Source organism: Geotrypetes seraphini, chromosome 3 (assembly GCF_902459505.1).
Source record: "Geotrypetes seraphini chromosome 3, aGeoSer1.1, whole genome shotgun sequence".
Classification (NCBI taxonomy): Eukaryota; Metazoa; Chordata; class Amphibia; order Gymnophiona; family Dermophiidae; genus Geotrypetes; species Geotrypetes seraphini.
In genome coordinates, this window is record NC_047086.1 from 366,167,815 (window position 1) to 366,194,407 (window position 26,593).

The 26,593-nt window shown below is 43.5% G+C and overlaps 1 protein-coding gene across 4 annotated transcripts in view; it reads right to left on the reverse strand.

The window, feature by feature from the left end:
* The window catches only part of ANAPC1 (anaphase promoting complex subunit 1), a 261,021-nt gene that overhangs the window by 81,206 nt on the left and 153,222 nt on the right, over positions 1-26,593 (reverse strand). For all 4 annotated transcript variants that reach the window (XR_004538746.1, XM_033936934.1, XM_033936932.1 and 1 more), the window contains 4 exons: positions 21,748-21,822; positions 12,501-12,577; positions 3,734-3,824; positions 3,594-3,647 (listed from right to left, as the gene is read on the reverse strand). Coding sequence is in view for 3 of the 4 variants with exons in the window: in XM_033936934.1 (XP_033792825.1) it covers positions 3,594-3,647; positions 3,734-3,824; positions 12,501-12,577; positions 21,748-21,822 (297 nt within the window). In the remaining variant the exon portion in view is untranslated. The remainder of the gene's footprint in view (positions 1-3,593; positions 3,648-3,733; positions 3,825-12,500; positions 12,578-21,747; positions 21,823-26,593) is intronic.

A 26,593-nucleotide genomic window follows, 5' to 3' on the forward strand; every position in this document is an offset into this window, starting at 1 on the left:
GGGGGGTAGAATGTTACTTTGAGGCCTGTTTCTTTGTATACTATTTTGATTTTTGCCACGTACTTGTAACTTGGATTGGCCTCCATGAAGATGGGCTAGATGGACCATTGGTCTGACCCAGTAGGGCTATTCTTATGCTCTTATGTACTGAGCAGCTGAATAAGGGAATAAGAGTAACTGAAATAGCCACTGACCCCACAACAAATTGGGTTTTCAGGAAATCCACAAACACACACTTAAAATGGTTCTATGAGTTTATAGAGGTACTAAATGTACCCAAACAATCTATTCCTCCATTTGTTAAAACATATTATGTACAATCCAAACTACCAAAACAACAACAAGAAAATAAAAATAATCAACAAGAAATCCCACTAAATGTGACAAATGTACTAGAAACCTCCGATACAGCTATTGCTATTCCGACAACACTACTGTTTACGGTAGCATTGTTGCCGGATAAAGAATGGATATTGAGAATGTTTTTTCAAAATAGATCTAAGGAATTCCTAGGATATAAAATACAGATTAGAGAATGACACGGGGAGCGATCCCCGCAGGCAGCTGCGGCGTGGCTGCGGTTTGGCTGCGGGTTATGGAGACTCCAAAGCCAAATCACCGCAGACACGGGGACAAAAGTTTTCACCGCCCGCAAAAACGGTGAAAAGATTTGTCCCCGCAGGCCAATGTGCCCCCTTCTAGGAACCGCTATTTACCTGTGTTTCACCGTGCTCCTCTTTTGTCAGATCAACCCTTCCTGCCAATAGAACCCGCCCCCCCCCCCCCCGACGATCGCCGGCAGGAAGGTGCTCAGCCCTTCATGCCGACAGAACCAGCCCTCCCCAACGATCGCGGCAGGAGGGTACCCATCCCCTCCTGCCTACCCCAACAGCCCCCCCGACGATCGCAGCAGGAGGATATCCAACCCCTCCTGCCAGCTCCCCAACAGCCCCCCTATGATCACTGGTAGGAGGGTGCCCAACCCCTCCTGCCGACCCCCCCAACGGCCCCCTATATCGCCAATAGGAGGGTGCCCAACCCCTCCTGCCGGACCCTCCCCCAACAAACCCCGCCATCCCGAAACACCACCCTTAGTCTTACTTTCCAAGTTGGACCGGACAGCTCCTCGCTCGTCTGGCCAGCAGGCCTGCCTCCGTCCAAATGAGGCGGGCCCGCCCTTCCCCTCCCCTGCCTAACCCACAGGATCCTAGGGCCTGATTGGCCCAAGCACCTAAGGCCCCTCCTATAGCGGGAGTGGCTTTAGGTGCCTAGACCAATCAGGCCCTAGGATCCTGTGGGTTGGGCAGGGTAGGGGCGGGCCCGCCTCATTTGGACGGAGGCAAGCCTGCTGGCCATACGTGTGAGGAGCCGTCCGGTCCAACTTGGAAAGTAAGACTAAGGGGGTTCCGGGGTGGGAGGGTTCGTTGGGGGGGGGGTCCAGCAGGAGGGGTTGGGTGCCCTCCTGCCGTGATCGCTGGGGGGAGGGGAGACTTGCAGCCGTAGCCACGGTCACTATGCTAATCACGGCAGGGAGATCTTTGCCGCGATTAGGTACAGCGGCCGCGTCTACTTACCATGTAGGCTAACATTGTAAGCATTTAAAGTACATGTCGTGTTTGTTTTTGCATTGCTAGCCCCAGGGGTGGTGGAAGATTAGTGATTGAAAAATTGTATGAAAAATAACTATTTTAAATTTAGTGATCAAAATGTGTCAGTTTTGAGAATTTATATTAATTAATTTTTTCTCTGCGTGTTTTGTTTTTGTATAGTTATTAACTAATATTTAACTAAGTTTTAAAGTTTTAAAGAATGTTTCCTTTATACGTAAATAAAGAAAAGTATATAAAATCGTACCCGTTTGAGGCTTTTATGTATGCAGCGGTGACGGTGACGGGGCGGTGAATGGGGTTGCAGTGGCGGTGACGGGGCGGTGAATGGGGTTGCAGTGGCGGTGACAGGGCGGTGAATGGGGTGGCAGTGGCGGTGACGGGGCGGTGAAGGGAATGGCGGTGACGGGGCGGTGCAGAGGATGGTGAGACGGGGACGGGGCGGTGACGGGGACCAATTTTTTCACCGTGTCATTCTCTAATACAGATGTTACAAGGGAAACACAAAAAAGGAGGCGACAATTTCTAATTTTGAGATCTGCAGTAACTGAGAGAGGAGGTGTATTTCATCTTAGATTTTCTTTCAAGTGTACAATACGATACACCAATCTGCAAAATATGTTTTTCAAGAACCTTCTCATTTGTCCAGTTTTGTGTCTCTTAAACGTCTTGGGGAAGGAAAAAGTCTAACAGCCTCAAAGAATAAGAATCTCTCACCCACCTGTAACCCCTTATTTTCTTCAATTAGGAATTTCTTTTGATTTTGCTTTTGTCACTCAAGTTAATCTTGGATCTTATGCCTTATCTCTAGAGCAGTGATTCCCAACCCTGTCCTGGAGGAACACCAGGCCAATTGGGTTTTCAGGCTAGCCCTAATGAATATGCATGAAGCAAATTTGCATGCCTATCACTTCCATCATATGCAAATCTCTCTCATGCATATTTATTAGGGCTAGCCTGAAAACCCGATTGGCCTGGTGTTCCTCCAGGACAGGGTTGGGAATCACTGCTCTAGAGGATTTGAGATAGATTAAGCATTGATTAAATTCTGCATTTAATTTTACTTTTATATTTTAAATTGTTTGATTTCCTGTATAAATCATGTTATAGGTTATTTGGAATTGTATTTGTCCTAATCTATCTTCTGTACAAGACAATTATGCTTGGTATATTTTCATGAAAATAATTAAATAAATAATAATTAAAAAAAGGTTCTATGAGTAATATAAAAACATGACGGCAGATAAAGGCCAAATGGCCCATCTAGTCTGCCCATCCACAGTAACCATTATCTCTTTCTCTCTCCAAGAGATTCCACATGCATATCCCAGGCCCTCTTGAATTCAGACACAGTCTCTGTCTCCACCACCTCTTCTGGGAGACTGTTCCACGCATCTACCACCCTTTCTGTAAAAAAGTATTTCCTCAGATTACTCTAGAGCCTATCACCTCTTAACTTCATCCTATGCCCTCTCATTCCAAAGTTTCCTTTCAAATGAAAGAGACTCGACTCATGCACAATTATATTATGTAGGTATTTAAACGACTCTATCATATCTCCCCTCTCCCACCTTTTCTCCAAAGTATACAGATTAAGAATATTAAGTCTGTCCCCATACGCCTTATCATGAAGACCACACACCATTTTAGTAGTCTTCCTCTGGACCAATTAAAAATTTTTAATTATGCTCAGACAACAAAGCACTGCTAGAAATTAGCTGAAGCTAGAGAAGATTTTTGCCACACCAGGCTCCTTTGGATGATGCCACCTGTATGTGAGGGTTGTAATCTTTCTTGATTTCAGAGAAGCATGTATGTATCAGGCAAATTTTAAGATCCTATATCCTACTGTTCTACATCTCAGTCCCAAAATTAACTCTAAAATTAGCAGTTTTCAATTTTGGAATTGTTTTGAAGCTCACGAGAACTTTACACATTTTTTTTTTAAATTAACTTATTTAGATGATTCATAAAATAATTACTTACAATGGTTGCAACAGGAGCTGACAAACATTCAATAAAATCTTTTGCAGATTTGCACTGCCAAAAAAAAATAAGGCAGAATTAACAACTAAAGAGTGAAATTTCAAACACATTTAAAGACATCATACGAAAGCATGACTTACCAAACAGCTAAATGCAGCAAAATTTGCTGATCCAGCAAACCGAAACCCTAAGGCCAAGCAGGCTCCAGCAATGATGTAAACATGAGCTTGTCTAAAATAGAGTACAATATAATAAGCTTATTTTGTTTGCAAAAGTATAGAGAAAAAAATAATCACATAGAACACAGGAATTTTCTGAAAGGCTATAAACACCAACAGCCATAGATCTATTAAAAAGATGGCTAAAAATAATGCTACAGTTAACAAATTCAGAAGATGTAATCCATAATGGGGAAACTTTAAGGTGGCCCTTTAGCAACGTATATAGCTATCCCAGAGTTGTTTCAGCAGTTGTGTTCAGCATATGTAGACCTTTCCTTCAAATTCAAGTCATACAACTAAAACAGCTCGATTCTTCATCCAGGTGAGGGGAGTGTGGTGTATCGGTTAGAGCTACAGCCTCAACACCCTGAGGTTGTGGGTTCAAGCCCAACGCTGCTCCTCGTGACTGTGGGCAAGTCACTTAATCTCCCACGCCCCCCCTCCATTGCCCCAGGTACATTAGATAGACTGTAACCTGCTCTAAAAAAAATCAAATAAATAAATTGAACGAATAAATATATAAATCAGCTTAACTACTATGACTTGACACAGTTGGGCTCTACTTAATTTATTATGGGCTCTAAGATACATTATCAAAAAGGAGCTAATTTGAGTTTGAAATTAGTGTGTGAAGACTTATGCAATCAAGGTTATTTTCTTGTTCATAATTACTTTTGAGTATTTATATAATTGCTCTTTTTTTAATTTTTCCAATTCTTTAATATTTTCAAAACTTACAGTAAGTGTAACAATAAATACCACATTTTATACATCAATAACACACTTAATATTCCATTAATATCCATTTCAGAATTAGTCCCCCCTCCCTCCTGAACAATCACAACGCAATCACATAAAATTTCTATAATGAACCCCAATATATCTAAATTCATTAAACTAACAGACCCCCATCCTCCTCCCTCCCAGATGTAGGGAAAAACATGAATTAAACATTACAGTAATTTGCTAATAGCTCCCAAATCTCCTGAAATTTCTTAAAATTCCCTTTCTGAATGGCTAATATTCTTTCCATTTTATACACTTGACACAATGTATTCCACTAAAAACTATAATTAAGCCTCGTCCAATTTTTCCAATTGCTCGTAATTTGTTGTATGGCAACTCCTGTCATTATTAATAAAAGCCTGTTGTTTTTAAATGATATTTGACTTTTAGCTCTCATTGACATGCCAAAAAGCACAGTATCATAGGATAATGCCACTGGATTTTCTAACAAGCAATTTATTTGGCCCCATATTGATTTCCAAAAAGCCAAAATAAATGGACAGTAGAACCATAAATGATCTAAAGTCCCTGCTTCGAGATGATAATGCTAACATTTATTAGACTTAGAGCTGTCCAACTTTTGTAACCGAACAGGGGTCCATAATGCTCTATGTAACAGAAAAAAACAAGTTTGTCTCATAGATGCTGACATTGTACATCTCACCCTCCAAGTCCAGATTCGTGGCCATTGAGATGCAGGAATTTGGTGCTTAATCTCAATACTCCAAATGTCCCTAAGACCAGTTTTTGGCTTCTTATTTATAAATCCAGCTAACAATTTATACCACTGTGTGGCCTGGTGTCCCAGGAAGTCTACCTGAAAGCATAAGAATTCCAAACTATACTGATTATTTAAATTTTTCCATTCAGGCAACCCTACCTGAATGACCTGCTTCAGTTGCAACCATTTATAACTTTGTGATTTATTAAGTCCAAATTTATGTTGTAACTGTGAAAAGTCAAGCTGCTTACCATTAGATATAACATCCTCTAAAGTACGTATTCCTGATATCATCCAATGCTTCCAGATGACCTTAAATCCGCCAATTTGAATCTTGGAGTTGAGCCAAATAGTTTGATTTGTTGATTTGTGAATTGGACTAGGTGTTAAATTATTGACATATCGTAACGTTTTCCACATATCTACTAGTACAGTGGTACCTTGGATTACGAGCATAATCCGTTCCAGGAGCATGCTCGTAATCCAAAATGCTCGTTTATCAAAGCGAGTTTCCCCATAGAAAATAATGGAAACTCGCTTTGATAGGTTCCCACCCTCCACCCACCCCACCCCCCGAGGCCAGCAGCGCTGCTCCCCCCCCCCCCCCCCCCCCCCCGAGAATCAGCATTGCTCCCCCCCGAAGGCCCCCCCGCGAACCGGCACCCTTCCCCCGTGATCCGGCACCCCCCGCCGCCATCTGGTACCTCCCCCGCCACCATCGGGTACCCCCCGCCACGACCTGAGGTCCCCCCAACCCACCCGAACCCTCTTCTTACTTTGATGTAGCCTCCGCACCTGCACCAGCATGTCCTGTGCTGTGCTGTGCCGGTGCCCGAAAATTTGCCTCCGGTGCTGGGCCTTGAGCATGCGCACATGCTCAAGGCCCAGCACCGGAGGCAGATTTTCGGGCACAGCACAGCACAGCACAGGACATGCTGGTGCAGGTGCGGAGGCTACATCAAAGTAAGAAGAGGGTTCGGGTGGGTTGGGGGGACCTCAGGTCGTGGCGGGGGGGGGTGCCCGATGGCGGCGGGGGGGGGGTGCCGGATTGCGGGGGGGGGGGGGCCGGTTCGCAGGGAGGGCGCTTGCAAATCAAGGCGCACTCGGTTTACGAGGCACCAAGTTTGCAAATGTTTTGCTCGTCTTGCAAAACACTCGCAAACCGGTGCACTCGTAAACTGAGGTACCACTGTACTCTGTTTTCTTTATATAATCTAGGCATTTTGATACTGAGAAAATGGCATAATCACAGAGGAAACATGAGTCGCTATTCCAACCATAACCAATCTGGGGTATTTTCAATGAGCTCTGGGAGGACCCAATACATACCTTGGTGCAAAATATAGGCTTGATGATACCTATACAAATTGGGAAAATTTACCCCTCCTTCCGTAATTGATTTTTGTAAAGATACTAAAGCAACTCTAGGAGTTTTACCCAGCCAAATAACTTTTGTAAGAATACTATTTAACTTTTAATAGAAGGACCCCTTAAAGAAAACTGGTAACATAACCATTTGATAACAAACCACAGGCAATATCATCATTTTAATAGTTTGGACTCTCCCCCACCAAGAAAGATGTAAAGGATTCCATTGTTCACACATTTCTGTCACCTTCTGTAATAAAACTTTTTCATTCACTTGCATTGTTTCATCCAATGTGTTTTTTATCCAAATGCCTAAATATTTTATTCCATCTTCTTTCCATAGAAAAGAGAATTTTTCAAATAATCCTTTTGTGCAATGGACATTAGTAGGAAAACTTCTGATTTACTCCAATTTATTTTGTATCCTGAAAATTTTCCAAATTTCTCTATTACATCAAGTAAGCATGGAATGGTTGTTTCAGGATTCCTCAAATGAAGTAGTATATCATCTGCATATGCAGAGACCTTATATTCCCGATCTGAATAAGGAATACCCTGTATCTCCTTCGTTTGCTGAATAGCTAATAGCAAGGGTTCTAATACAATATCAAAAAGCAAAGAAGACAAGGGACATCCCTGTCTAACTCCCCTCCGCAAACTAAAACATTCAGAGAGATTATTATTAATATATAGTCTAGCAAAAGGGGAACTATACAAGGATTGAATCATTTGTATAAATCCTGAACCTATTCCAAACCAATCCATTGCTTGATACATGAAGGTCCATTCCACCTATCAAAAGCTTTTCCTGCATCTAAGGATACAGAGAAGGCTGGATCTTTCATGGCTTTTGTTAAATTTAACATATGAAAAGCCAGTCTGGTGTTGTTGGAGGAATGTCTCTGAGCAATAAATCCTGTTTGGTGCATACGAATAATAAAAGGGAGAGCCTTAGCCAAGTGCAAGGCCAATGTCTTAGCTAGAAGTTTGCCATCTACATTAATTAAAGAAATAGGCTTGGACATTTCATCAAGCACTAACCCCCGCGGCAGCCTAAAATCCTAACGCCTCGTCAATGGAGGGTATTAGGTACTAGTGCGGCAGGCGGTATTCCGTGCGTTAAACCGCTACCATGCCTTTGTAAAAGGACCCCTATATTCTCAATCAAACCTTAACCATTAAATAAAAATTAGTCCATGTATTGTATGGCATTCCATTCATAACATTGACCTTGAATCAATTCATATTTTCCTGTATACATTAAAATCCTTCTTAATATAATCCATTTTAATCTTTATAAACAACTTTAGAAACTTAATAGAAAGAGTTCCCTTCTCCAGTAAACAATTAATATTTCCTAAATATAAATATAGAAGATATATATAAGATTAAAAAAATTTTCTCTCTCTAACATCTTATATTTGAGAATTTTATTAATCTTCTCCATAAGCTACATACTGTCAGTATTTAATTTCTTTGACTGAGTCATACTATCACATCAATCCTGAACTTCCTTTTATGTTATGTTATGGCCGTTCCAAAATGAAGAAACCTTGTCTCTCTTCTTTTACCAATTTCACTATTATAATGTCAATTTCAATATTTGTTAAGTTCAATATGCTGATGCATCTTGGAAGAGTAAGCACATTTTGTACAGTGTGTAGACTCCCACAGATCTTTCCTATCATCCTGAAAACCAATTATTCTGTACCTCTTCCTTTGCTTCTTTATCATTAAGCATTATGTCTGATTCATTAAGATATCCTCTTCCTACTAAAGTTGATACTTTCAGAACATGAATATCTTTTCATTAAGGAACGGACTAGAGAGTCTGCTGGTTAGGTCTCTCTTTTTTTCCTCTTTCCATATTCAGATTGTTAAATATAATTGTTTTCATCCATTTTCTTATTCCGTCCTATTGTTAGATGTTAGTATTTTGGTTTTTTTTTCTTTTTTCCTTCTTTAAAGTCCATCCTCTTCTTTAAGTTAACTTGCCAAAAATCCCAAAAATATTGTACACTCTCATTTTTGCGGGATAGTACAAGCCATATGTGAGCCCCTTTTCTTTCATTTGAGGTCTTAACAGGAGGAATTGATTTCGTATTTTTGCCTTTTTTTTTTTTTTTTTTTTGCGAAATCCGGCAAGAACAGCAACTTTGATCCTTTATAATTTAAGTTTCTGTCAGCTTTAGCCAAATTTAATATCTCCAAGGCTTGCTGGAATCGTAAGAGCTTGAAAATTAAAGGCCTTGGCTTCACTTGGTTAGCTGACCGTTTAAATGAAATCCTGTGTGCTCATTCTATTTCTATGGGATGTTTTGAATTTAACTTCAGTAACTTTGGTAAAAGATTTTCCAAAAATTGTATAGCGTTTCCCCCTTCCAAATTTTCAGCTAATCCAATAATTTTCACATTCTTTCTCCTTCTTCTATTTTCGCAGTCTTCAAGTTGTTTCTTCATTTCTTTGATATCTTGACTGTCAGTTTTACATTGAATCGCGTTGATTTCCATCTGCTCTATTTTGTTTTCTAGTAGCGACATTCTCTGATTGGCAACTTCCACTTGCCTGTTTAAATTCAACACTTTTTCCTTTACTTCTGAAATTCTATTTGCGTTGTCTTGAAGCATTTGCTTAATGCTCCGTAATTCCGCCATTATTTCATTTTTATCTAGCACGTCCACAGTTTCAGCAGGGAGAGGCACTTTTGACGGTGTAACCTGATCGTGTTTAACGCTTCACTGTCCCTCCTGCCACAAAAGCCATTTCTAATTTTGCTTGCCGCGTAGCCGCCATACTAAACAACGTTTTGTTATAGCTACGGGAAAGAAAAAACCGCGAAATACTTTTCAAAATTTTCTACTTGCTACCTGGGTTAGAGGAGCGCCGCGGTTACACCTCCATCTTGTGTGCCTCCAAGCCATGCCCCATATAATTGTTCTTTTACATTGAAAGTGTATAGCATGTTGTGTAGATAAGTGCAAACCAAAACAAGAAAAACTGCAGACTAGTGTACAATGATGCAAGCAAATTTTATTTTAACAATAATTAAAATGCGGTTAAAAACATTGCCTAAAGGCAAATGACCCAACACGGTCCGTGTTTCAGAAAATACACCTTCATCAGGGGTCCCAAATGGAGAATAACTCAGCAAAAACCGCTAACAAGCTTATGCCCATATGAAAGGAACTCTAGGAAGGAGTCTGTGCGTATGCTGCTAAAAAGCTGAGTAAGTGTAGATAAGTGCAACAAATTCCCACTTGAATTTATTCTTTTCAGAAGGTGGTACATGAAAAATGTACAAGAATGTAAACACTTAAAAGGTACTGTATGATATTAAGCACAGGCCAGTTGACACTCACTCAACTGCTGTTAGCAGGATAAGTATAAGCCAGGAGAATATGAAGTGGCATTAACTGGACAATGCTGCTAAATATTCCTTCTGACCAACTCATCACTATTAGGTCCGTCCTAACTTTATCTGGATAACTAGCTTTATAGCCCGTTACATTAACAGGTGCTAGAATATATGTGTGTGTCTGTCTTTATTTCTTTCTCTCTCTGTCTCCTTAGCCGCTTTTTCCTGTCCATTCTCCCTTCTTTTTACCTCCCCTGTGTCCACCACCACCCCTTCACTGCTCCCCTTATCCAGCAGAAGCCCTTCTCCCTTTGTTTTACCTCCCCCCTGTCCATCAGCACTTCTTCCTGCTCCCCCTGTCCAGCAGTAGGCCTCCCTTCATTTCCCACCCCCCCGTGTCCATCATCAACTCTTCCTGTTCCCCCTGTCCAGCAATAAGCCTCCCTTCCTTTTTTCCCCCCTGTCCATCATCACCTCTTCCTGCTCGTATTTCCCTCCCCCTCCAGGTCCCTGTGCAGCAGTAGCAGCATTTTCCCCCACCCCCTTCCCTACTCTTACCACGATGTGGCCTGCTCCTTTTGGCCCCTCCGCCTTCCATTCCCACGGTCTAGCCTGCTCCAAGGGCCCCCCCCTTCCCTTATTATATTCCCCGCAGACAGGCCCAGCTTCTCCCTGCACGTTACCTTTTTTTCATTCTGTTGCCATCCCTCGCGTGGCTGCCTGCCTGGTCCCATTGAGCGGCTCGTGGCTGAAGTCTTTTTTTTTTGGCGCTTCCCTGTCCTGTGTTTGTTTTGGTGTTTGTCTCTTTGGCTGATGTATGTGGATTTTTTTTTTTTCTGTCTCTCTCTCCTTTTATTTTTTTCTTTCTTTCAATCTTTCTCTATTGCTCCTTGTCTTTAAGGGGTTTTTTTTTCCTGTGTGTGTCTCTCTCTGTTTGTATATGGAGGTGTCATATGTCACCTATTTTTTTTTTTTTTGTAATAACTGAAGTTTCACAGAGTAAGTTGTTTGTTTTTTTTAATGTATATTACCAGCATTCCCTCCCTCTCCATTTCCCTCCCCCCACACTACTTTCCTGTGCAGCAGCAGCATTTCCCCTACCCCCCCTTTCCCTTCCTGCGGTCTGGTTGGCTCCCTTAGTCCCTTTCCGCCCCCCCCTTCCCTTCCCGCGGTCCCGACAAACCTGCTACACCAGCAGCGTCTGCAGCAATGTACACACGCTGCATTGAGGCCTTCTACTGCCCTGATTTGCTCTGCTTCTGTGCCAGAATAAATCAGGGCAGTAGAAGGCCCCGAAGCAGCGTGTGTACAGTGTTTGTGGAGTCGGGACCGCGGGAAGGTTTCTAGAGAGTAGTTGAACAGGTCACCGGCAGTCAATGAAGGGCTGCTGTCCTCGGGGGCAGAGCTGCGGCAGGATTTTGAATTTACAGTTTGCGGTCGGGCAGCCGTCCTCGCGCTCCGTCCACCGTGCGCGTGGGCTGCCTCTACCCTCGGGTGCGCTCGGCGGCGATGCTTGTGGCTGGGCCGTTGCCGTTGTGAAGGGGCGGCGTGGTGCGGTCTGTATTGTGAGGTGGAGAGCAGAGAAGGGCACGCATGCGCACTTGTCTTGCCACATCCCGACAGAAAAGGGATCAGGGAACACGCTTGAGGCAAGTGCGCATGCGCGGCTAGCATTTTATTATTTAAGATGGTTTGAATATCATCTATTAAGATGATATCCGGAAACTGGGATTTTTTTCCCACCCTTCTCAGCCAGCATTTTTTAAAAAATCATGTTTTATTAAATCCTTCCAAAATCAACCAGACACAGACTAAAGTATACAAAAAATAAGCTAAACTGAATCACATAAGGGGGTCCTTATACAAAGCTACGGTGAAAAGTGGCCATAGCGTACTAAGGCCACTTTCTACCACTACCAGAAAATGGCCAATTTTCCATTTTCTGAATTAATGGTCATGTAGTGTTAACATTAGCATAAGGCTATTACCATGAAACCTTTCTGCCACTTATTTTGTAGGTGGTAAAAGTGCTCACGCACTAATCAGTTTGTTCACAGCAATATAAATGCACTAACTGCTTAGTGCAGGAATGCCCCCTCTCAGAAAAATTTAAAAAATATTTTTTATTATGTGGCTCACGCACACTTATTTGGAACCTACCACTCAACAACATCAGTAGCTTGGTAAAAAAAAAAAAAGCACTAAAAAAACTGCTTGCCAGGGGCTTAATATTTGTCTCAAAGTCAATGACGACATATCAGTTCTGACTATTGCACTGTTATGGAAAGCATCAAGAACAAAACTCATAAAAGAGAATGCTTTCTCCAAAGTTTCAGAAGCAATTGCATGGCACTATCATAGCAGCCTGCTAGATATACATATACTGTAGTACCTTGAAGTGAGTTTAACAACTTCACAAACCAGGAGCTCCAGATGGCACCTTCAGAATACTTACGCCAGAGTTTCCAAATTCAGATCTTCTGATGATGGCAGTTCTATTGCATGAAGTGGAACACTGTTCTCTATGATGATCTAGAGAATGTAAAAAAAATATATATATATATTTTTTGAAGCAATGACATTCTTTTTTTTTAATAAACTTTATTCATTTTAAAAACAATCATAGTGCATTAACAAATAAACATATATAAAATAATACAATAAAAGCACTTTACATTAACAAGTATACCTAAATGAACATTTTAACCCTCCCATCCCTTTAATTAATACTCTATAAGCTTAATTCTTCAAAGCCTATCAATAGTGTTATGACTTTTAAACCTTATAAACCTTATAACCTTATAAATCCCCACCTGCCCTCCCACCCTGGATGTGTATAATAAATGAATACTAATAAGATCAATCCTTACAATAAGTCATCAATGGATCCCAAACCTTTGAAAATTTCTTATAATTTCCTTGCTGTACAGTAGAGAATGACACGGTGAAAAAATTGGTCCCCGTCACCGCCCCGTCCCCGTCTCACCATCCTCTGCACCGCCCCGTCACCGCCATTCCCTTCACCGCCCCGTCACCGCCACTGCCACCCCATTCACCGCCCCGTCACCGCCACTGCAACCCCATTCACCGCCCCGTCACCGTCACCGCTGCATACATAAAAGCCTCAAACGGGTACGATTTTATATACTTTTCTTTATTTACGTATAAAGGAAACATTCTTTAAAACTTTAAAACTTAGTTAAATATTAGTTAATAACTATACAAAAACAAAACACGCAGAGAAAAAATTAATTAATATAAATTCTCAAAACTGACACATTTTGATCACTAAATTTAAAATAGTTATTTTTCATACAGTTTTTCAATCACTAATCTTCCACCACCCCTGGGGCTAGCAATGCAAAAACAAACACGACATGTACTTTAAATGCTTACAATGTTAGCCTACATGGTAAGTAGACGCGGCCGCTGTACCTAATCACGGCAAAGATCTCCCTGCCGTGATTAGCATAGTGACCGCGGCTACGGCTGCAAGTCTCCCCTCCCCCCAGCGATCACGGCAGGAGGGCACCCAACCCCTCCTGTAGACCCCCCCCAACGGCCCTCCCGACAATCGCAGCAGAAGGGTACCCAACCCCTCCTGCCGGTCCTCCCAATGGCCTCCCCTAAGATCGCCGGCAGGAGGGTACCCAACCCCTCCTGCTGGACCCCCCCCCAACGAACCCTCCCACCCCGGAACCCCCTTAGTCTTACTTTCCAAGTTGGACCGGACGGCTCCTCACACGTATGGCCAGCAGGCTTGCCTCCGTCCAAATGAGGCAGGCCCGCCCCTACCCTGCCCAACCCACAGGATCCTAGGGCCTGATTGGTCTAGGCACCTAAAGCCACTCCCGCTATAGGAGGGGCCTTAGGTGCTTGGGCCAATCAGGCCCTAGGATCCTGTGGGTTAGGCAGGGGAGGGGTAGGGCGGGCCCGCCTCATTTGGACGGAGGCAGGCCTGCTGGCCAGACGAGCGAGGAGCTGTCCGGTCCAACTTGGAAAGTAAGACTAAGGGTGGTGTTTCGGGATGGCGGGGTTTGTTGGGGGAGGGTCCGGCAGGAGGGGTTGGGCACCCTCCTATTGGCGATATAGGGGGCCGTTGGGGATGCCGGCAGGAGGGGTTGGGCACCCTCCTACCAGTGATCATAGGGGGGCTGTTGGGGAGCTGGCAGGAGGGGTTGGATATCCTCCTGCTGCGATCGTCGGGGGGGCTGTTGGGGTAGGCAGGAGGGGATGGGTACCCTCCTGCCGCGATCGTTGGGGAGGGCTGGTTCTGTCGGCATGAAGGGCTGAGGGCGATCGTCGGGGGGGGGGCGGGTTCTATTGGCAGGAAGGGTTGATCTGACAAATGAGGAGCACGGTGAAACACAGGTAAATAGCGGTTCCTAGAAGGGGGGACATTGGTCTGCGGGGACAAATCTATTCTCCGTTTTTGCGGGCGGTGAAAGGATTTGTCCCACCGTCTGCGGCGATTTGCTAATGAGGTCACCATAACCTGCAGCCACGCAGCGGTTCGCTGCGGGGATCGCTCCCCGTGTCATTCTCTACTGTACAGCCAACATCCATTCCATTTTATAAATATGGCATAAAGACTCCCACCAAAAATTATAGTTTAGCCTATCCCAAGTTTTCCAATTTTTCAAAATTAATTGTATAGCAACCCCTGTCATTATAAATAAGAGTTTATTATTGTGAGCTGAAATTTGACTTTTGGCTCTCATCAATGTACCAAATAAAAAACCGTATGTCATAAAAGAAAAAAAATCTTACCTCTTTTGTTCTATGTTATATGAGGTTTGTAAGAACAGAAAATCAAGTTACTTACCTGTAGTAGGTATTCTCTGTGGATAGATAGACACAGGTACTCACAGAAGAGTAATATTACTGATGGGACCTGGTGCAGGAAAGTTCCAACTTAAATCAATCCAGAACCTTTTGAGACAACTACCATTTCTGCATATCGCTTCCCTCCTGCCACCATCATGCAGGGATCACTTCAGCCTTTATTAAAGCTCAAAACAGAACATACCTTCAGAGAGATGGGTAGTATTTAAGGACTTGTATCATGTTGTCCATGGAGCTGCTACAGGTTAAGTAACATTAATTTCTCTGAAGAAAAGCAGGATGACAAGTCCTAAGAGATGGGGCTTGCTAGTATAGGCTGCATTCAACAGAAAGTAACATACTTTTTTCACTGGGGGAGAGAGGGAGGGAAGGGAAGCAATTTTTATTTATTTATATATATATGTATATATATATATATATATATAAAATAAGGCAGCCTAGAAATGAAAAGAATGGACTGAGAGGGGATGGAATACTGAACGAATTTAAAAATGAAACTGTAGATCTACTATTAGATTGTGAGGCAATAAGGACAGAGAAGGTTCATGTATAGTATAAAATATGTAAACTGCTTTGGTTGTGCCACAGAATGGCAGTATATCTAGAATCTAAAAAAAACAAACAGTTTCTCGTTACCGTTACTCTATACTTTTTTGCATTACCCAGGAACTGTGTCCCTTCCACTTCAGATTTATTATTTGCCCTCTGGGACTAATACTAGAGAGAGTAATGCTCCATTACACGTTTCTGTAATTTTGGAATCCTCAATATCTAATATAATAAAACGGTAAGCAGCGCATGCGCACTTCCTATGCGTGCGCCGCTTTTCCGTGAGCTGTAGCAACCCATAGGAAGTGCGCATGCGCGGCTTACGGTTCTGTTTTTCGGTCTGGCCTGCTCCCTGCCGTATTGCATTTTTTAGTTGAAAGACGCAGCGGTGGCTCCTCTCACGATCCCCGCCTGCGTCGGACTCCCGACGCAGGTGGGGATCATGAGAGGAGCCACCGCCGCGTCTTTCAACTAAAAAAAAAAAAATACGGCAAGGCGAGCAGGCCAGACCAGACCGAAGCTCAAGACCGCGGGAAAGGAAGGGAAGGGGGGGCCGACAAAGAAGAGGACTCCAGCCGCGAGGAGCCGAACGGAGCAGCCAGATCGCAGCAGGCCAGAACGCGGGGGAGGGGCCGAACGGAGTAGGCAAGATCGCGGTAAGAGAAGGGAAGGGGTGGGGGAAATGCTGCAACTGTTGAACAGGGACCTGGAGGGGAAGACAAATACCGCTGCTGCTGCACAGGGAAGTCGGGGGGGGGGGGAGGGAAATGCTGTTGCAGGGAAGTGGGGTGGAAATACTACTGCACAGGGAAATGGAGGGAAAGAATGACAGACAGACAGCAGGAGGGAGGGAGACAGACAGAAAGGAAGAAAGACACAGGGGCAGGGAGAGGGACAGAAAGACAGATAGAAAAAGGGAGTCATGGAGAGAGAGAGAGACAGAAAGAAAGACAGACAGACAGACATATATTCTAGCACCCGTTAATGTAATGGGCTTAAAGACTAGTAAGAAATAAAGAACAAACCTACTCTAATGGTGACATTGGTGTTCAGCAAGATAAAGATGCTATATTGAAACTTTATTATAAAGCAAGGGATATAACTTTCTACAGAACTAAGGTTTCTGTCTTTCTAGATGGACACAAGTTTGAAAAAAGCAGTTTTTGGAATTAAAACAAACAGCTCCATTTTCCTTACAGAACGTTAATTGCATGTTTTACGTTGTTAAGATTTTGCCTTGATATATAGCCACACTTCGTTCCATCTTAAAAATATGACATATAGACTCCCACCAAAAGGTATAGTATCAGTTTTTCCAATTCCTTAAAATAAGCTGAAGGCAACCCCTGTCATAATAAATAGAATATCAGGGACATTATAAGAAGTTTCTGAATATTTGGGAGCCATTGACAAAATTTTGCAAAGAGTGATTAGTGATTAGGCCCTTTGGTCATACATGTCAAGGGTGGGTGGGTGGGAGGGCGGGTTGGAATGTATTTTTCAATTTCTCAAATTGAATGTAGTTTTTGAATATAATTGGGGGGGAGGTGATATATCTATTTGTCATAAATTATAATTGTAAATGTATTTAAATGCTTTTATAGAGGTAAAGGAATAATTTTGTAAAAAAGGAAATTCTCTCTCTTTTATAATAAGTTCACAAGTTTCATACTATATCTGGATGTATATTTAGATTGCTAAAGGTTTTTTTTACCCCTTTGTATCCTACCATTTTTGCTTGTGCAAAGTTAATGAAAGAAGACCTTGTTTATGAACTTCTGTTTTTGGACCCTACTCATTTTGGACTGCTGTACACCACACATACTGTTTAGAAGGCAGACTAACAGGAGGGAAGGGTGAGGAGGAATGGGTTTGACTGGGTGCTTAGATGATAAAACCTTATAAAAATCTAGAAGAATTCCATTCGATACTGTTATGTTACTGCTTAACTCAGAAGTACCTTGTGATGGTTATTTGCTATTGTTACATCTTTGGATGTTGTTTTGTATTGCTCATTTGTTGCATTGTTCCTGGGTTTCACTATAAATATGTCAGAGGGAAGGCTTCTGGGTCAACTGTGGGCCATGTGTAGGAACCACAACGTGGGTTTGTGAAGAGAATTGCGGCTGGGAGGAGGGAGCCAGCCACCAGAGATAAACCCCTGTAGGAGGGAGATCCGAATATGGGACACACAGCAGAGGGAGGGAATGGCAACAAGGGGCGCACTGGGACATGGAAGGGGTGGGGCGCGTTGGGACAGAAAGGAAGAGGTGCGCATTGGGACAGAAAGGGAGGAAGAGGGGCGCGTTGGGACAGAAAGGGAGGAAGAGGGGCGCGTTGGGACAGAAAGGGAGGAAGAGGGGCGCGTTGGGACAGAAAGGGAGGAAGAGGGGCACATTGGGATAAAGGGAGAAGCAGGGTCACGTTGGGACACAGAAGGAAGGGAGGAAGCACAAACCAGACAAACGATGGAAAGAGGGAGGGAACATGAACTTGGGACACAGAATGGAGGGAGGGGAGCATGAACTTGGGACATAGGATAGAAGAATGGAGGGAGTGAGGGAGAGAGATGCTGAGGTGGAGGAAGGAACAAAGAGAATTGTTGGGCAGGGTGTCTGAGTGAGAGGGAAAAAGAGATGGTGCACATGGGGAAATGAAGAAAGAGGAGAATTGTTGGGCATAGGGAGGGAGAGAGAAATATTGGACATGGTGGTAGGAGAGGTATGACACACAGATGCATGGGGAAGAGAGGGAAAAATGTTCGATGTGGTGGTGGAGAGGGAACAGTGGGACAGATAAAGAACAAAAGTCAGTGTACACCTCCTATTTTTCTATTTAAACTACAGTACTTGATTTTGAGGACTGTTTTCTTTAATGTTTCATGTTTTTATAGACTGTGTACTGTACAGGATCCAAGTTATATACAAATTAAAACTTAAGAACAGTTTTAAAAACAGAACTCATTCTTAACCCGGGGACTGCCTATATTGTGGCAGCCTCTTGCTGGCCAATAAACTGTGTGATCTAAAGGAGGTGTCCCTTTTAAATTTGGGGCCAGTTAGTATTTCCTGAGCTACCAGTGAATAAGAATCGTAAAAACAGCTTGTGACAATCTGATTCATTGCCTCCCCTGTGTCTTGCAGAGTACCTCAGGACTGTGTCAAAGCAAGCATCATGCAATATCTTCATTGCTCCTCTTGCTACCTCTGTGCAGTGTTTTGGTATGATTTTTAAAGTACTTATTGCAGGTGATTCTCAGAACTTGGCTCAGCATTGAACTGTTAATCACTGGCTATCTTGTGCTTTAGACTGAGTAGACCGGATCTACAATCAAGAGAGGTTTGCTGTCTGCCAGGAGCCAGAATCAGGGATGTGACCACAAGCCTAGGGAGACTGATCAAGCCCCAAGACCACTATCCAGTGCTTCTCATCCACGTCGGGACGAACGACACCGCCAGGAACACCCCGGAGAAGATACCCGAAGACTTTGGATCCCTGGGTGAGAAGCTGAAGCAAATGGGAGCACAGGTGGTTTTCTCCTCCATCCTTCCAGTGAGAGGCAAGGGTAGAGCCAGGGAAGATCGTATCCAGAAGACAAACGAGTGTCTACACGGATGGTGCAGAGAGATGAACTTTGGCTTCCTGGACCACGGAAAGGCACTACAGGGATCGGATGGGCTCTACCTGACCAGAAGAGGGAAGAATGTCTTCAGTAGATGACTGGCTCGCCTGCTCCAAAAGGCTTTAAACTAGGTGAGTTGGGGGAGGGAACCCATTCTCATCTTGGTGTGGTAAGTAACCATTCTGGTATGGTAAGTAACTACTCAATTACTGAGTCTGAGGTAAGTACTTACACTGCAGTCAGTACTGCAGGGGACAGACCAACTCAAAAGGGACAAACTAACTCTTAACAGGGAAATAAAGGGCAAACTAAGTCAAGTGGGAAAATCTTCACGCAGACTGGGCAAACACGAAGTATGGAAGGGTATGTACATTAATGCCCGCAGTTTAGGTAAAACTCGTTATAGTTTATAAATCTTTCCTTAATTGCATCTGATAATTTCAGCTATACACAGCTGAAAGCAGTGCAACATGCAGAAAGTGAAGTTTAGATAGTTTTTCACTTTCTGCATCTTGCACTGCTTTCAGCTGTGTATAGCTGAAATTATCAGAAGCAATTAAGGAAAGATTTATAAACTATAAAGAGTTTTACCTCATGCAAAATTGTGATTTAGATTCTAAAGTATCAACTGCAAGAGACAAGATTTTGGTGTAGTCCTCTAGGCGTTTTTGTTGAGGGGAGAATCATTATCCGACTTGTGCCTGGAAAACTTGTGCCTTACGTGTCCGGTGGTCACGTCCGCAACTGCCTTCAGCTCTCACCTCCTCCAGCACCGGACACAACTGACATCTTACATCAAGCAGTCACCGCCAGGAGAGGTGCCGAATTTCATGAGAGTTCACGAGATTACATACACACGCACAAGCTGCACTGCCTCCAATGGTTACCTTACGTTCTGGACCGTTGCCCACCATATGCGGCCCGCCAGGTACTATTTTGAGGCCCTCGGTATGCTCTGGAATGTTGCCTGCCTCACTACTGTAACCTTATGTTAAATGCCTTCCTGCATCTGTACGTGATTGTCCTCTCCACCTCACAATTCTTTGAAATTGTAAAGATTTTTGATTATTGATGACTAAAGTACCGTATTTTTTGCTCCATAAGATGCACTTTTTCCCCCCAAAAAAGTGGGTGGAAATAAGGGTGCATCTTATGTATCAAATACCACATCGTTGTCGTACCCTCCGGTACCATTATGTAATCCTGGTGGTCCAGCAGTGCATCGGCAGGCTCCCCTACTGGACGGCCGCCCGAGTCCCCATCTGCCGCGGCAGTGAGAGGCAGGCGCAAGCCCTGAGCGTACCTGCCTGGTCCCGTGCCGCCGCCCAAATAGTGTCCACCGCTGCATCGGCAGGCTCCCCCATCTGCCGCGACAGTGAAAGGCAGACGTGAGCCCCGAGCACACCTGCCTGGTCCTGCGTTGCCACCCAAATGTTGCTGTTGGTTCTCGCGAGACTCATGGGAGCTGACGGCACTATTCGAGCAGCAGCACAGGACCAGGCAAATGTGCTTGGGGCTCGCACCTGCCTTTCACTTCCATGGCAGATGGGGGAGCCTGCCGATGCAGTGCTGGACCAAGCTGATGGCACCATTCAGGCGGTGGCGCAGGACCAGGCAGGCACGCTCGGGGCTCACGCCTACCTCTCACTGGAGCGAAAAATACGGTATTTCTGTTCCTGAAGTGCTCACAAAAAAAAAAAAAAGTAGTTAATGGTATTTTAACCTGGGTCCCTTAGTTTAGTCTACTGCACTAAACATCAGGCTGCCCTGCTCTGGAGGGACATCTGTGTGGCTGTTCTAAGAATGCTAGTAAACAGAATTGGTTTATTTAGTGTTCTAAGAATGCTGTCAGATTTTCATTGTCCCTGCATTTTTACTGTTTAATTTGCTGGAGGTACTGGGGGGGGGGGGAGAGGGAAGGAGGGGGATTCCTGCAGAAAGGTACCGGGGAAGGGGGCCCTCCTGATGGAATTAGATTAATCAGGAGGCTTCCCAGCCCTGCAGAAAGGTACCCTGCAGATAGATACTGGAGAAGGGAGGCCCTCCTGCTGGAATTACAGTAAATTAATCACTAATTTAAATTTACAACAAATGTACAGCTGAGGCAAGAAGCCTTGCGTTGGACTTGTGAATTAGTTTAAAAAAAAAAAAATTAAAAAAAGAGGAAATAAAAATGTAAAGGTATTAGAGATGTGCATTTTCCAAAGCTGAGCATGATACAAACTTTCCTGCCTGCCCTGTCCCTACCTGCTTGCCAGCCACTAGGCACTGCCTTGTGCCCTGTCCTGGCCTACCACTAGACCACAAGAGGGGAACGGTTACAGAGCCTGGCAGGGAGAATTTGGTTCAGAATGGGTTCTTTTCTTGTTTTCCTCCTCTAAATCCAGGGTGCGTCTTATGGTCATGTGTGTCTTATGGAGCGAAAAATACGGTACTCAACATTCAAAGAACTATATGCTATGATTAGATGGAGAGGCTACATTTGGGGCTTGTCCTCTATAGTGGTCTCCATGTCTCAGAGCATCCTTTTTCTTTAAATGAGTACTTGAACTTACTACATTCTTGCCAAGAATGAGAAAATACACAGGGGAGCTTTATACATATTTGGTGACCATAAAATAAAAGTCAGTACCCAACTTTCTTCATTACTCCTGAAGAATGCATCAATGAGAATTTGTGTACTTACTTCTGGTACATTGCTGTTAATCCACTGAGAGTTTGGCAAAATGTCATCCCACAAAATCAGACATCTAGCAAGGGTCTGCAACAAATATTGGGAAAAGGTAAATAATAATGTGCCCCTGTCATGTAGATATTTAACAGCAGTGATCAGCATATACACAGAAGAGTTGAAATATATTAACTAAGAAATAATGAGTAGATGTGTAGTCTTACTTCTGAAATCCTTAAAAAAAACCATTCAGACTCACATTCTAAAAACATCTTAGATGGATTGTGTCACCTCCTATGGTAGTTATTGAGTACTCTTGATCATCAACTAAACGTCATGCCTGCCACTCTCAAAATGAATCCTGAGGCAGGACTGGATCAGTGACAACCAAAAATACAATGTCAAATTACTCCTCAAATTAAAAAAATTGACACATTTAGAATATAAACCACCTAGTTTCGATCTGCGGTACTGCAAATTCATGCATATTGGATAAGAAAAACCTACTTGATTCTTAATGAATATAGAAGACAGACAAAATGAAAGTAGATCTATAAACAGTCAGCATAGTAAAAGGAGATAATGATTTTTGAATGTTTAACTTAAAAGTGTTTAACCCTAAAGCAGGGATAAGGAAACCTGATTCTTAAGGGCCACAAGCCAGTTGGGTTTTCAAGATTTCCACAATGAAACTTGTCAACTCTCGAGTGCAGGTGTGTATCTTGTTCCACAAGTCATGTATTTTATTTTTTTACCTGTATTATTGTGGAGGTGATCCCGGTGTGGATTAAGTTAAGAAGAGCAATGCCATGCATAGTTTTGTCCATCTCCACATCCCTCCCCCTCCACAAAATCCCAATTGCTGACTTTGTTTTGATTAAAAATGGTTACCTGCAAAAAAGCTGGTTCAAATGCTTGAAAATAACCCTTAAGCACACTATCTCTTTAAGAGAAATCATCGACAGACATTCTTATTCTCCCCCATGTCTAGTCCACCCCACAATTTATCATGGCCGATTCAGTGATGAAACAGCCATGATAAATTGTCCTAGTAAAGCCATGTTGTCTCGGATCTTGTAACCTATTAGATTCTAGGAATTTCACTATCTACTACTTCAGCAACGCTTCCATTATTTTTCCAATTATCAAAGTGAGGCTTACCAGCCTGTAGTTTCCCACTTGATCTCTGCAATCACATTTGTGAAGAGGAAACATATCCGCTCTTCTCCAATCCCACAGAACTACTCCCATCTCCAGGGATTTATTGAACAAATCTTTAAAGTGGAGGTGCCGGAACCTCTCTGAGCTCCCTCAATATCCTGGGATGGATTCCATCTGGTCCCATTGCTTTGTCCACCTTCAAGTTTTCCAAGTGAATGGCAGAGTATCCACTCCAGTCTCACATGTAATTTTGTCTGCCCATTGTGGTCCTTCAGTATCCCATCTGAAATGTAGAATCCTCAGATTCTGAAAATTCTGCAGAAAGACGTCACAGCTTTCTTGTTCATTCTATGAGCAAGTTTAATGTCTTAACTTTTGTTTGTATTTTGCTATTAGCTTAGATATTGTAGAATTATCAATTTGTAGCAATCAGACTGATTAACCAGTTTGTTTTAAATTTACTACTTAGCTTCATCACATACCACCTAGTCCTAATATTTTAGGAAAGATTGAACAAGCGTTTCACATCTACCCTTTCCAATCTACTCAGTATTTTATAAACTTCTATCATATCACCTCTGAGCCGTCTCATCTCCAAGCTGAAGTACCCTAGCCACTTTATGGGGAAGTCATCCCAAACTTTTTATCATTTTTGTCGCCTTTCTCTGTACCTTTTCTAATTCCACTATATCTTTTTTTGAGATATGGCGACCAGAATTGCACACAGTATTCAACTTGTGGCCATACCATAGAGCGATACAAGACATACAAAGAGCATTATAATATTTTCATCTCTGTTTTTCATTCCTTTCCTGATAATTCCTAATAATCTATTTGCTTTCTTAACCACCGCCACACATTGAACTGAGGGTATCAATGTATCCTCAACAATGAAATCTAGTTCCTTTTCCTGGGCATCGACTCCTAACATAGAACCTAGTAACATATAGCTATAGTTCGGGTTCCTCTTTCCCACATGAATCACTTTGCACTTGCTAACATTAAACGTCATCTGCCATTTTGACGCCCAGTCTTCAAGTCTCACAATGTCTTCTTGCAATTTTTGCAATCCTCTTGTGATTTAACAACTCTGAACAACTTTGTGACATCAGCAAATTTAATTATCTCACTACTTATTCCTATCTCTAGATCATCGATAAATATGTTAAAAAGCAGCGGTCCTAGCACAGACCCCTGGGGAATCCCACTATTTACCAAGTTAAAATCCTAAAACTTTCTCAAACCGAAGGGCACAAAAAGCACAGTTACTTACCGTAACAGGTGTTATCCAGGGACAGCAGGCAGATATTCTTGACTGATGGGTGACGGCACCGACGGAGCCCCGGTACGGACAATTTTAGAGTGATTGCACTCTAAGAACTTTTAGAAAGTTCTAGCTCGGCCGCACCGCGCACGCGCGAGTGCCTTCCCGCCCGACAGAGGCGCGCGGTCCCTCAGTTAGTATAAGCCAGCTAAGAAGCCAACCCGGGGAGGTGGGTGGGACGCAAGAATATCTGCCTGCTGTCCCTGGATAACACCTGTTACGGTAAGTAACTGTGCTTTATCCCAGGACAAGCAGGCAGCATATTCTTGACTGATGGGTGACCTCTAAGCTAACAAAAAGAGGGATGGAGGGAAGGTTGGCCATTAAGAAAACAAATTTTGTAAAACAGATTGGCCGAAGTGACCATCCCTTCTGGAGAATGCATCCAGACAATAATGAGATGTAAAAGTGTGAACTGAGGACCAAGTAGCAGCTTTGCAGATTTCCTCAATAGGAGTGGAACGGAGGAAAGCTACAGATGCTGCCATTGCTCTGACTCTATGGGCCGTGACAGAACCTTCCAGTGTCAGTCCGGTCTGAGCATAACAGAATGAAATGCACGCTGCTAGCCAATTAGACAACGTACGTTTAGAAACCGGACGTCCCAATTTATTCGGATCAAAGGACAGAAAAAGCTGGGGAACTGATCTGTGGGGTTTCGTACGCTCCAGATAGTAAGCAAGAGCCCTTTTACAATCCAAAGTATGCAGCGCTTGTTCCCCAGAATGAGAATGAGGTTTTGGAAAGAAAACCGGTAGAACAATGGATTGGTTGAGATGAAATTCAGAAACAACCTTGGGGAGAAACTTTGGATGTGTGCGTAGAACCACCTTGTCATGGTGAAAAACCGTAAAAGGTGGATCTGCAACCAGTGCATGAAGCTCACTGACTCTCCTGGCAGAGGTAAGAGCAATAAGGAAAAGTACTTTCCAAGTGAGAAATTTGAAAGGAGAAGTAGCTAAAGGTTCAAATGGAGGTTTCATTAAAGCTGAAAGAACCACATTGAGATCCCAGATAACCGGAGGGGCTTTAAGAGGTGGTTTCACATTGAAAAGCCCACGCATGAACCTGGACACCAGGGGATGAGCTGAAAGAAGTTTTCCATGGACTGGCTCATGAAAAGCTGCAATGGCACTGAGGTGGACCCTGATGGAAGAGGACTTCAGGCCAGAGTCAGACAAAGAAAGAAGATAATCCAACAACGCCTCCACTGCTAGGGAAGTGGGATCAAGATGATGAAGAAGACACCAGGAAGAAAATCTCGTCCACTTTTGATGGTAACATTGTAGAGTGGCTGGTTTCCTGGAGGCATCCAGAATGGAACGAACGGGCTGAGACAAAAGAGTATCAGTAGAGTTCAGCCCGAGAGATACCAAGCCATCAGGTGTAGAGACTGAAGGTTGGGATGCAGAAGGGTTCCTTGCTGTTGGGTAAGCAGAGAAGGAAACAGAGGCAGAAGAAAAGGTTCCCTGGAACTGAGTTGAAGTAGAAGGGAGAACCAATGTTGCCTGGGCCACCTCGGAGCAATCAGAATCATGGTGGCTCGTTCCCTCTTGAGCTTGAACAAGGTTCTCAACATGAGAGGCAGAGGAGGGAAGGCGTACAGGAACAGATTCGACCAGTCGAGGAGAAAAGCATCTGCTGTTAGACGGTGTGGAGAGTAAAGTCTGGAGCAGAAAAGGGGCAGCTGATGATTGTGAGGAGCTGCAAAGAGGTCTATCTGAGGAGTGCCCCATTGATTGAAGATAGACTGCAGAGTTACTGGATCGAGTGTCCACTCGTGAGGTTGGAGAATTCGGCTGAGTTTGTCCGCTAAGGAATTCTGTTTTCCCTGAATGTATATAGCTTTCAGGAAGAGATGGTGATCTATGGCCCAAGTCCAGATCTTCTGGGCCTCCTGGCATAAAAGGCGAGAGCCTGTCCCACCCTGTTTGTTGATGTAGTACATCGCAACCTGATTGTCTGTGCACAACAGAAGGACCTGAGGAAAGAGAAGGTGTTGGAAGGCCTTGAGGGCGTAAAACATCGCTCTGAGTTCCAGGAAATTGATTTGATGCTTCCTTTCCTGGGCTGACCAAAGACCTTGAGTCTGGAACTCGTTCAAGTGAGCTCCCCATGCGTACAGAGAGGCGTCGGTGGTGATGACTAGTTGATGAGGAGGCTGATGGAACAGAAGACCTCTGGATAGATTTGAGGATACCAACCACCATTGAAGAGACTGACGAAGAGATGATGTCACAGATATGTGTCGTGAGCAAGGATCCGACGCTTGGGACCACTGGGTAGCAAGGGTCCATTGAGGAGTGCGCAGGTGAAGACGGGCATGAGGTGTGACATGAACTGTGGATGCCATGTGCCCCAAGAGTACCATCATTT